Genomic DNA, 12,603 nt, shown 5'->3' on the forward strand with positions numbered 1-12,603 from the left:
TATTGCCCATGCCAACGCATTGGAAATGATCACCATTCAGGAGGATAAGGACTTCCTATTATGCCAAAGAGAGAAAATTTGGAGAGGCTAAATGGGTCCAGTCGATAAGACAAAAAGAAATGAACCAAAAAAGGGACCAAGAGGAGATGGCAAGAAAATCTCGAGAAGAAACAGTTGTTCTTTCATCTTCATCTGAAGATGAAGATAACCGTAAAGAAGATTGCATAACTCAAGAAGATGCCTTGCCTGGTAACCAAGATGACCCTGAGCCATCAACTTCAGGTACACTGGCTCCAAAGCATCCTAGACATGGAAGGAAAAATATACTGAATGAGAAGTTGACGGCTAATTTAGATGTGGCTAAATTGAGTGATCGTGGGGCGGCACTTGTGTTAACACCAGCATTACAACTTCTTGGTCATGATCCAACAGAATACAATATTAATCCAGCTTCCATTCGAAGGGAACGAAGTTTAAGGAAGGAATTCAAACCAGAAGTTCTTTTATGTATTCATTGGGATGGAAAATTACTCGCTGACATCACCGGTAAAGAAACTGTTGACCAACTTCCAATTCTAGTATCTGGAGTAGGAGTGCAGCAGCTTCTTAGTGTACCAAAACTAAAATCAGGAAAAGGTGAAAATGCGGCATCTACAGTGCATGACTTGTCAGTGGCATGGGGAATTAACGATCAAATAAAGTGCATGTACTTGGATACTACTGCAGCCAATACTGGGCCAAGAAATGGGGCTTGCATTCTTCTATAGCAGAAGTTTGGGAAAGATATGTTGTGGTTGGCATGTCGTCACCACATTCTGGAAATTATTTTGGAAGCAGTAGTTTTGCTGTGTCTCGGCCCTTCAAGTGGACCTGACGTCCCACTCTTTAAAAGATTTCAGAAAAGTTGGGTCTCATTTGATTCTACAAAGTACCATACAGCACAGTCTGATAAGAACGCTACAAATGCTCTTACCGATATCACTGATGAAAGAACTGTCTTTTGCAAAGATCAACTACAAATCTTTTAACCTCGCGACGACTACCGAGAACTTTTGGAGTTGTCTATTGTTTTTTTTGGGAGGAGTAACTTTGAGGGGTATTTCATTTAAAGCTCCTGCCCGTCTACACCGTGCTCGCTGGATAGCGAAAGCTATTTATACGTTGAAGATTGGATGTCTACAAGACTCAGCATCCTGAGATCTCAAAAATTGCTGTGAAGAAGTTACAAGGGCATCTCTGCCCTTGTAACTTCTTCACAGCAACAAGCTAAAGCAACAAGTTCCTCTGTACCTACAGAGGAACTTGTTGCTTTAGCTTTTTTTGATGATGAGGTTTGCCCTGAGACGAAGGTCAAGATGATCCAAGCATTGAACAACGTTTCAGATCAAATACCTATGAAACGGGCTACTGTGGGCTGCTCAGTTATCCAAGAAAAGAAACTGGAGGACTTTGTCACATTTAATACACTAAGATTTTTCAGCATCACAGGACTTCCATCACACTTTTTTCACAAAACAGTGTGAGCGAATGGGAACATGATGATGAGTTCAAGACTGTAAAGTCCACTGTTCGAAGCATGAAGGTTGTCAACGACATTGCAGAACGTGGCGTAGCACTAATGGATGAATATAATAGACTACATACAAATAACGAAGAGCAAAAACAGTTCCTATTGTTGGTAGTTCAAAAATATAGACAGAAATATCCTGACAGGAAAAAGACAACTCTCATGAGCGATTAATCTTAGTACAGTGACTATTGTCTTAAATAAACCTACAATCAAAGTAAAAAAGCATGTTTATTGCTGTCTTTTCATAAATAAGTAGAAATGCAATGACAGAAAGAGGATGTTTTTAATGCATGTAATAAGTAAATAAATGTGTACCAAGTAAATGAGTCATTATCACCAATCTCCATTTTAGTGGGTGGCCCACTAAAAAACAAAAAAAAAATTTTGAACCCCAAATAAGAAACCCTACTCTGGCTGTATTTAAAATGTAATTAGAGGTAAAAACTGTATTTAAAATGTAACTAGAGGCAAAAACTGAGAAAAAATTAAAAATTCAAAAAACTTGGCCATTATTGATATTTTGTCTGCATTTTACATTCATATCAAAGATTTACATTTGACTTTAAACAGTCATTTTACTTGCATAGTATTTTTGGTAGCAATAAATTCAAATAAAATTTACAAAAACAAACAAATAATAAACAGACAAAAAAAAAAAAATTTAATTAAAATTAAATTGCAAAAATTAAATTTAAAAAAATTACTTACTAACAAGTCGATACTTTGTGCATTAAATGGGATGTCTGGAAGTACAACATTTAAGAAGCCACCTTTAACTTCAAATACACGACTTAAAAGATCAGAAGAAGAATAACCTGTTGTTCCAGCACGAATAGTTACTAATATTGATTCTACAGGTGTATTATCAATATATCTCGCTAGAAGCTTAAAACATAAGAATAAGATATTATATATATATATATATATATATATATTATATATATATATATATATATATATATACACATATATATATATATATATACATATACATATATACATATATACATATATATATATATATATATATATATATATATATATATATATATATATATATATATATATATATATATATATATATATATATATATATATATATACACATATATATTTATCTATATAATATTTACAGTAACAATAATGCTGTATTTAATGCTACAGCTTATTACTGCATATTTGATACATAACTTTTTAAGCAAACGCGAACGGCAAAAAATATTGTTGAATAAAATTTTGATATGAAGCTTTTGTTATTGTGTTTAATTTATATTATTCAGAAAACTTGCAACCTTTTGTTATATTTTCTTTTATTGCAATCTTTTGTTATACTTTCTTGCCTGTTTAAATTAAATTATTATTATATATTGAAAGTGGATTTTTTTATGTTGTTTACATAACTTTGTTGAGTTGTTAGACTTTTGAGCTGTTGTTTGTTCTATACTATGAGCTGTTCTATATTATATTATTATGGGCTAAATTATGGGCTGTAGTTGTTCTATGCAATTATTATGAATAAACACAGTAAACATTCAAAGTTTTATTGAGTAAAACAAAGAAAGCTATATTTTGTATTTTATCACTATTAGTATAACCCTTAAATAAACACTTTAGTGTAAGTTTTTACACTTTTTTAGTTGTCTGTTTAAGCCAACTAAAAACATTAAAAAATTAATATTACTTTTTATGATTGACATTTATAATTTTAGGGAAGAGCAATGTAATATTAAGTGAGTTAATTTTTGAAAAAAATCATATACATGACTGTATTTTTAACATCAGAAAAATACATTATACAGGCACTAATTTAAGCAATATGAATTTGAAATTTGTCATATACTAATACTATATAAAGAAGTCAAAGAAGTATGCTATTGAAACTATGATCGAAAATTACAATTTAAAATATAAAAAAACACATTTGATTTCTAAATTTACAAACTGTTAAGGTTATAGATAAGTTTGGAGTTTACAGGTATCTCATCACTCCCCCATTTGGACATTTAGAATCAAATATGCAACAATGACAGAAATAAGAAAACTGTAAAAATAGTATTATACTTTGTATAATACTTTATGAGCCATTAGAAGTGTTAATAAATTTAATATCATGAATAATACAATCATAGAATATGTTTGTTTATAACTAGTATGTAAATCTTTTGTTACTTTTTTTTAATCTATTTTTATAACTATTGAAGTTCATTTTTCAAGGTGTCAGGTAATGAAACATGTTCTATTCTGCAGATACTGTATTATTTTAAATATAAATAAGTTGCATTTCATTTTTTATTGATTTTATATAATTTTATGGTAGATGGTGATTATATTTTGTAAGAATTTAATTACAGGTTTGATTTTATAAAGTTTATTTTACTTTTAAGAACTTGATGCAAACTAGGGCCTGGCAAAAACCAGAAAATGTAAAAAAATAGTTTTTGGTCTTTGGTCCAATGAAACTTACAGAATTGATAAATTGGAATGAAATCTGTAACCTAAAGAATTTTTTATACTTAAACTAAAATAATTTTTTTTTTCATTAATTATTTTTTTAAATCTATATACAAAAGCATTAATTTCTTTTTTTTTATTCATTATTAATTTAGTTGGAATTTAAGGAATTTGGATTATCTTTACTTTTAAGTGTCTCTTTTCCTTTAAAATCCTTCTTTTTTTGTGACAACTCAATAACCTATTTTTAATTTTAATACTATTCATAATTGAATGCAGTATTCTCAACAGGAAATTACGCATTTGATCTGTTTACAAATGTATAATATAAAAATATTGATTGATAATATTTAAAGTAATACAAAAGTCAAAATTACAAAAACAAATTTGTTTTTGTTGTTTAATTATTCTAATTTGAGATAATAAATTAAACAACATATAACAAAAAATTAAACAACAAACGAAATAAAACAAACAAAAATATTAAAAATAAAAGTTGAAAAATACTTCAAGTTAGTGGTACACTGTTAACTACAGTAACCCTCAGGTTTGAAATCTTACGACATCAGATTTTTTTTTATATATACTTAGTTACATATAGGATAATAAATAATTGATTACTTAAAACCTCTAGTAGAGGAAAAATGCATGAAAATCAAAAAATAAAATGAATAATTTTTAGTTATATAAATTATCCACCATTTTCAACAAAAAAACTTTAATTTTTCGGCGATTTTTGTTTTTAAACATTCTCTGGTGCACAAAGACTCTAAGAGTGATTAAATGGAGGTCAGCAACATATGTGTTGTTTGTTTTAAAACTTTTGGTAAGAAAACAGTAAAGCTTCATAAAATAACCAAAGTTATTGAAATAGAAAAAAAAAAAGATTTAGGATAGCAAAATCCCATATTAAATTTTTTATTTTTCTAAAGATCCTAAAGTTGTTTGTAGCAATTGTTATAAAAATTTTTAATGTTTAGAAAAAAATGATACAAAATATGTTAATAAGTGGCTAAACGAAATTTCTCAGGTTAGTTATTAAACTAAATTAAAAATTATATTTATGATTAAGTGTTTAATTACTTAAATTTGTTTTGTTTCTTTATCAATTTTGTAAAAAGAAAGAACTGTGTCTCAAAGAACCTTCATAATTTTGAAAGAAATTTTATTTAAGCATCTTATTTTAGCATTTAAAATGCTCTCTAAATAAAATGTTATATTATTTATATTACTAGTTTATATAGTTTTACATAAATAGAATAATAAATTTAAGTAGTCTTTTTTAATTTACAATGTCATTGAAATTCAGTTTTGCTCTAAACTATAAAAGGTAACTTGTTCTATATTTAGAAAGAGCCTTGGGTTTCAAAGTATTATTGAAGGATGTATATTTAAAATGTTAGAAGCTTTAAAAGCTGAAATGAACAAATATTTTTTATGTAAAGAAGAAAAAAATTTTGAAGCTGGTGATATAGTAAATAAATCTGCTAAAGAAGAAGAATTTAAATAAAGCTGGTGATATAGGAAATAAATGATTTATACAAAGGATATTGATGAATTTATACATGTTATAATCACTGTAAGAAATATTGATCTTTTTTCTACAATTGTAAGGGTTGCTGTGGATTCTAGTCAAGGCTTTTAAAGGTCACAATAAATGTTTTTAATCCCTATGATAAAACTAGCAACCAACCTGACCTTGATGATGCTGGAGTGAAGCATTGTTTTATTGTTGCTATTGTAGAAGGAATGTCTGAACACAATGGAAATCTTAGGAAATTAGTTGATCCTCTTAATCTTCAAAATATTAAATATTCTGTTGCATTCGATTTAAAGTGTACAAACTCAATGGTTGGCTGTTTGGCATTACAAGCCATGCTAGAAAATAGTTTTTGTGGTGTGAAGGATTCTTTTGGATGGTGGAGTAAACTGAACTCTTAGTTCTCTTGGTTATCAATACAGTAAGTATGTTGAAGCTGGAAAACCAAAATGAAAAAAGGATGATTATAAAAATGCAATTCATTCAAGAGTTTTATATTTTGAAAGGGATCAAGACACAATAATAAAAAATTTAGTTCCAGTACCTGAGTTGCATACATTAATTGGAATAGTTACAACTTTTAAAAAACTTTTATCAAAACTATGGGCTGGCTTTTTTAGCAGGAACATCTAACTTATTTAAGTTGGTTGGCATTATTGCTTTTAAATAAATTAGATGTTCTTGCATGTGATATTACTGATCAAAGAAAACTTGAATGTTTTCATTCTTTATTTTCAGTTATTGAATGTTTAAGAAAGTTCAAAGCAATGAAGTGAGTTACTTTTGGAGAAATAAATAATTGGTGATGTTGAATCTGCTGTTATAGAATTTAAGACAGCTTATGCTAATTTAATGAAATACATTAATCATTACTTTGAAAATATTTCTTTAAATATAACATGGAAAGTTCATATTGCTGTTAACCATATTGTACCCTTTCTAAAAAGTACCAACACTGATAATGGACTTGAAATTTACTCAGAATTTACTGTTTTTATACCTACACTTTTTTTCTATGTTATCTGTTGAAGAATATATTTTCAAACAGTTTTTAATGCATTTATAATATAAGTATACACACCATAAGTATACAGAGTAAAATTAGGCGTGTGATAAATTTTATTTTTTCCTAAAAATTGTGTGAAATATATCCTCATCGCATTTCATGCAAAATAATATTACTCATATACCGCCCCTCCCCTTTTCAAAATGTGTAAAGGTTACACAAAATGTGTAAAACTTTTATTTAAATATTTCTATAGAGGTTCTCAATACACTTATTTAATTTAACTGTGTTATTTTTTCTCTGATCCTCATCGCATTTCATGCAAAATCAGACAAATCAAACAACCAATTAACTTTATTAAAACAAACCACGGGATATATGCAACTCCAAAACTGAATTTAAAAAATTAAAAAAAAAAAAAAAAACAATAATGGTTACCAGCTACATTTTGCCTTGTTTTAATTTTAAAATTGTTGCAAATTAGTTTAGACTAAAACAGTTTAGACTTGTTATAATGTTATAAGATTATTAAAACAAAGTAATCAGCTGCAAAGGAAAAAAGGTAACTTTACCAGTTTTATGTTGATTTTAGTTCTATTTCTAACTGTGACCCTTGAATGTGATGTAAAAAATGGACTCTAGATGTCAGTAGGTCCACAGCATCTACTCCCTCCACAATCACCTGTTTTGAGCACCTCTTTTCATATTCTCTTACTCATTACTTCATTAAGTCTTTTGAAAGTTTAGCAGTTTGAGAAGCAGAGAAAGTCTTCATGGTAAAGAAAAAAGTGCACACATATACTTGTTGTCTGAACTAAAAAGTTCTAAAAACTTGTGGAAGATGTATAATAACTGTACTGAAGAACACAAAGTCTTGTATCAGATGTTTTACAAAATTTTTGTTTCTGAGTTTAACATTGGTTTTAGTGGTCAAGTAAATGCATGTACTACTTGCAAAAAATTGAAAAATTTGATTATGCACTAGTTAAAAGTCCAGGTTGTAGCTGAACTTAAACTGCAAAGAAAATTTCACTTGCAGAAGTGTGCTGCATTTTAACGCTTACTAAAGATGAAGATAATACAAGATTGTATACAATCTGCAGCAAGTACAAGTTCTGCCTAAGGTGCCTGTTCAGGAAGCTTTTTGTGCCAGACAGCTAGCTATATACAATTTTGCAATCTGTGACATGTGGTCAGGAAAAAATTACTGTTATAGATGGATGAAGAGTGAGACAGCATGTAGTTTAAATGAGAAAACAAGTGCGGTGTACCACTTTCTTAGTAAGGTCTTTGTTAATTTTGGCAGTTCTAGGCAAGCATTATGCGTCAATTTTTTCAGCAATGGTTGTGGAGGGCAGAACAAAAACAACATCCTTTTGGGCACGGTTCAGCATTGGCTGCACGAAATAACTGTTGGTAACAGAAGCCACATAAAAGATGTATTATTGATAGTTGTGTGTGACCACCTATTTGGAAGAATATCACAAGACACAGCAAGCAAGTCAAATACTACTATGCCTGAAAAGTATCATGAGATATTCAAAATGCATGCTGAAGTGTTTGATTACAGTAAGGACTGGGTATTGCATGAGTTTAAAGCAGCTGCGGCAGCAATATACAAACTGCTTGTTGGACTACAAGAACTAAAGAGAGTACTCATTCATTTCTGTGAGTCAAAAGGAAAGTGCATTATTACTGTAAGTGGAGAGAAAGATTATAATACAAGTACGAACAGTTATCAGTCACTATTGAAAGCTAAATCATTTCATTCAAAGATGAAACCAAAACAAGTGACAGGTTCTCGAGCTTTGTCTACTGTGAAACTTGCGGATATTAAAAACCTCCTTAAAGTGATATTTGGAGAAAGCTGGGAAAATTTTACAGAGTTAGCTTTCTACAAAACACTGACAGACAGTGAATCTATAACTGATACAGATAATTCTGAAAATGACTGCAACCGCTTTACCAAAGATGACATGGCGTGTGTCTGACAAAAGTTTAATATAGTGGTGTGGATTTTGTGCAACAGCAATAAACAGTTAATTTAGTCAAAAGTACACTGCAGTGAAATAAAGTAAAAGACATGGTGATTTCAATAGTAAACAATGCTGTGTATTAGTACTCACAAATTTTCTATGTTCTGTGAGCTATCATCCTTGTCGATGTATGCTATGTTGGTGATTTTAGAATGTTGCCAACAGAAATCAAGGAATTAAAAATATCAAGATATGTTAAAATTTTTAAATTTGGATTTGTCTGGTTTTGCGTGGGAGCTCTTCAAATATACTTTTTTTATTTCTTCACTTTATATAAATTAGAAAAAAGATATATTATGAATATGATAAAAATTTGTGCGGATAATAGTCTAGAATAATATGAATATCAAGTATAACTAACAAATTAAAGTGATGTTAGATTTTTCCTAATGTAAACCCTTTAAATGCTTCTATATTTCATTTTTCAAAGATAATTGTTTAATAAGTTTAACAAAGCAAGTGAATAATTTGAAATTATTAAAGACAAATTTATTAAGTAAGATTTTTTAATTATTATTTAAATAATTTTAATAAGAAGATTCATATATGATGTATATACTGAAGCCCCCACAGACAGCTAATTCAGAATGACACATAATCAATAATATTTCTTGCAATGCTAAGTACATGTGAGGAGTGTATATACATCAATTGACTTAAATATAAAACCTTTGCACCAACTCGCAAGGGTTGTGTGTGCATATATATATATATATATATTTATTTATATAAATACACACACAGACACACATACACACACACACACATATATATATATAAATATCTTCAGGTACTTAGCTTCACATAAAACACCATTGATGATGTCACATTGAAAAAGGGAGCTGTAAAGTACTGGAACTGTACAGTACATATATCAAATGGGGGATTCGATTTTTATCCAGATATGAAGAACATGACTTTTAAACAAGGCTTTTACATATTTATTATAGAAAACTAACTAAAATAATTATAATAAATAAAAATTAACGATAATAACTCAACAACATTAGTGATAAAATTTTGCTTGGTTAATAAAAATATACAAAATAAGCACCTTAACAGTTAATGGAAATCCTGGTTTAAATATGTTGCTACCCTCAAATGATAGTTTTATTGGATTGTTCACCACAGAGACTGTTTCCACTGATGAATTTAGTGATATACCAGTTGCATCTTCTTTTACTTGAGCACTAAAACTAATTGTTGGGTAATACCATTGAGTTCTATTTCTAACTAAAGAACGCATTGAAGTCTTAAATGTTGCACATCCATCAATCTAATGAACATAAGTTCATATAAATATAAAGAATTATATAATTAAGAATAAAATAGAAACAATATTCTATATAGTTTTAATGTTGGTTTATGAAGTCAATTACTAAAAAGGTTTTTCTTCAACTTCAAGCTATGTTTATCTCAGAGAACTCTTTATAAAGAATTTTCAGTGCTTTTTAATTTAGTTTTGTTAAATATAGTTTTGTTTACTTAAGAAACATAAATACAGCTTTGTTTATTATGAATCTTTTATTAACCTTTTTTACAACTTGTAAGCAGTAGTCTTGTTGATTAAAGTAATCTTTAGTTTGACAAACTTGAGCGGTCATCACACCTACCACAGATTTTCCATAAGAGTATCTAAATATATATTATACATTACATAAGCAACTGTTTATCATAATAAATGGGTTGGCTCTATCTAAATATAAATTATATTTAAACTTTTAAATTTAATAGAAAAACTAAAAGAAAATGTAAATAAATTATCTAGTATAAAAATGTTTATTATTTGATAAATGATAAAAATTTTTTTTTTATATTTAAACAGTCAAAAATTATCATTTAAGGAAAGTTAGATATGTTAATTACACAAAGATGCAGTCTTGTTCAATACACCACCAGCTGTGTATACCTGAGTATATGACTATACCCAGCTCATATGATGCCACTTTTGCATGATATAAATGGTAAATGTAATAAAAAAGCTTTAGTAGTTGTAGTGATTGAATATTATCCAGTATATAAACTGGTATTGCTTCAATGCAGACTCAAATGCATTCTTAAAACAAGATAGATATTCAAAAAAAGAAAGAAAAAACAGAGAATAATAAAACAAAATCTTTTTTTGCTGAAATAAAAATCTTTCATATATAAACTTTTTCATTTCTTTAACCATCAGTTATAAAATTTACAACAGGTGCCGCTCATATAAATTAAAGCTAGTCAATAGAGTAACATTTAAAATGACAATTAAAAGTTTTCAAAGTGATAATTAAAACCAAAAAACATAGCACAAAAAAGAAAATTAAATATATATATCAGAGGCTATTCTAGACCGCTTTCGACAGCATCGACCGTATTTTGGGCGCTTAAGTTAAAGAACAGAGCAGTAATAAATTAATAAAAACACTTTTCTAAATTTCTTCTTCAGTCTGTTTTACCTTCAGCTGGTTCATCAAGAAGCCTTTCTGATGAATCTGCTGAAATTGAAGCAGACAATAACATAGAAGATATTTATATATAGATATATTAGGGTGTCGCAAAAAAAAAAAAAAAAATGTTTGGATTCTAAATATATCCGGGTTATATGCATAATAGGGTGGTTCTAAAAACAACTTTTTTTGAAAATGACTGCTGGCACCCCCTGAATATGTTTATATAATAAAAAATGCTGGATTTAAAAATATTTTAAAGTATTGCTACTGACCCTCGAACATTAAATAGGCCCCTATTATTATTTAAAAAAAAAGTTTTTCAAAAGTATGTCATGTTGGGTCTCAAACGAAGCAAAATTCTGTAAAAATTTTAGAAATAATATTGATACTTTTGGAAAATTTTTTAAAAATAATATTAGGGACCTATTTAATATTCAAGGGTCAGTAGCAACCCCTTAAAATATTTTTTATTCAAAAAATTTATAAATCCAGCATTTTTTTATTATATACAACATATTCAGGGGGTCCCAGCAGTCATTTTCAAAAAAATTGTTATTAGAACCACCCTAATGCATAAAAATAAGCATTTTTACCAAATTTAAGGGTTTAAGCACCTATAAAAGTGTTGGGTGTAAAAAATGAAAAAAGGCATTTTAGAATTTTTGTAAGGTTTTTCATCTCTTTCATCATTTATTTATTTTGAATTTATAAATAAGCAAGTTTTACTTTTTTTAATACTATTACAGAGATTATATATAATACACAAATTAAATCAATATAACAATAAACTTTATGTTTTTTAGATATATAAATAAATAGTAATATGAAAATAAACAATGCAGAAGAGCAAGTTGTAAAATAATTTTAAGATATGGAAAAAAGTTTAACGATGTGGTAGAAAACCCAAGGAGACCATTTAGAGCTTCCTAAATACCAGTTGCCCACAAATGGTGACATTTTAAGGAGATATTGCCATATTATTTCCTCAAAGCAATTAAGGTATAAGTCAACAAAATCAAATATTAGTTGTTCCATAGAGAAAGGAGGGTATCAGCTAAAATGTAAACTCCCTGGTGCGAAATGTGAGACAGGTGTTAAAGATTGTCTTGTCAAACAAGTAGCAAATATAAGGTGCAGACCAGGTTTTCAAAAATAATTCTTAAAAAAAAGTTGGACCATTAGAGATAAGATTATAAAGCTCAACAAAAAAATGGAGAAAGCAATTGGATCTTAAAAAGTAAGATTTTCTCAATATATTTAAGATAGATAATTTTTTTTATTTTGATTTTAACTGTCAACATCTTTAAAGATCATCTGATGCCATTAAAGAGGACATTGAATTCCTAACCAACCAAAGTCGACTAGAAAAATGTATTTAACTGAGGGTATTGACATGATTTACTGAAAAACGAATTGAACGTAGGAATGAGTTAGACAAAAAACTTGAAATGTTCATAGAGGATAAAAATTTGATACAGAATCAATAAATTTTGAGTCAAATTCACCTAATGATTCATTTTTTGATGTATCTAGTGAAGAAGATAAAATTTCTCTGTGCCATTAACAAG

The 12,603-nt window shown here is 28.4% G+C and overlaps 1 protein-coding gene across 1 annotated transcript in view; it reads right to left on the reverse strand.

The window, feature by feature from the left end:
- The window catches only part of LOC100207395 (pregnancy zone protein), an 85,737-nt gene that overhangs the window by 31,369 nt on the left and 41,765 nt on the right, over positions 1-12,603 (reverse strand). Inside the window, exons 7-9 of the mRNA XM_065816353.1 lie at positions 10,136-10,238; positions 9,658-9,879; positions 2,279-2,455 (exon numbers count right to left, since the gene is read on the reverse strand). Coding sequence (XP_065672425.1) covers positions 2,279-2,455; positions 9,658-9,879; positions 10,136-10,238 — 502 coding nt within the window. The remainder of the gene's footprint in view (positions 1-2,278; positions 2,456-9,657; positions 9,880-10,135; positions 10,239-12,603) is intronic.

This window comes from Hydra vulgaris, chromosome 13 (assembly GCF_038396675.1).
Source record: "Hydra vulgaris chromosome 13, alternate assembly HydraT2T_AEP".
Lineage (NCBI taxonomy): Eukaryota > Metazoa > Cnidaria > Hydrozoa > Anthoathecata > Hydridae > Hydra > Hydra vulgaris.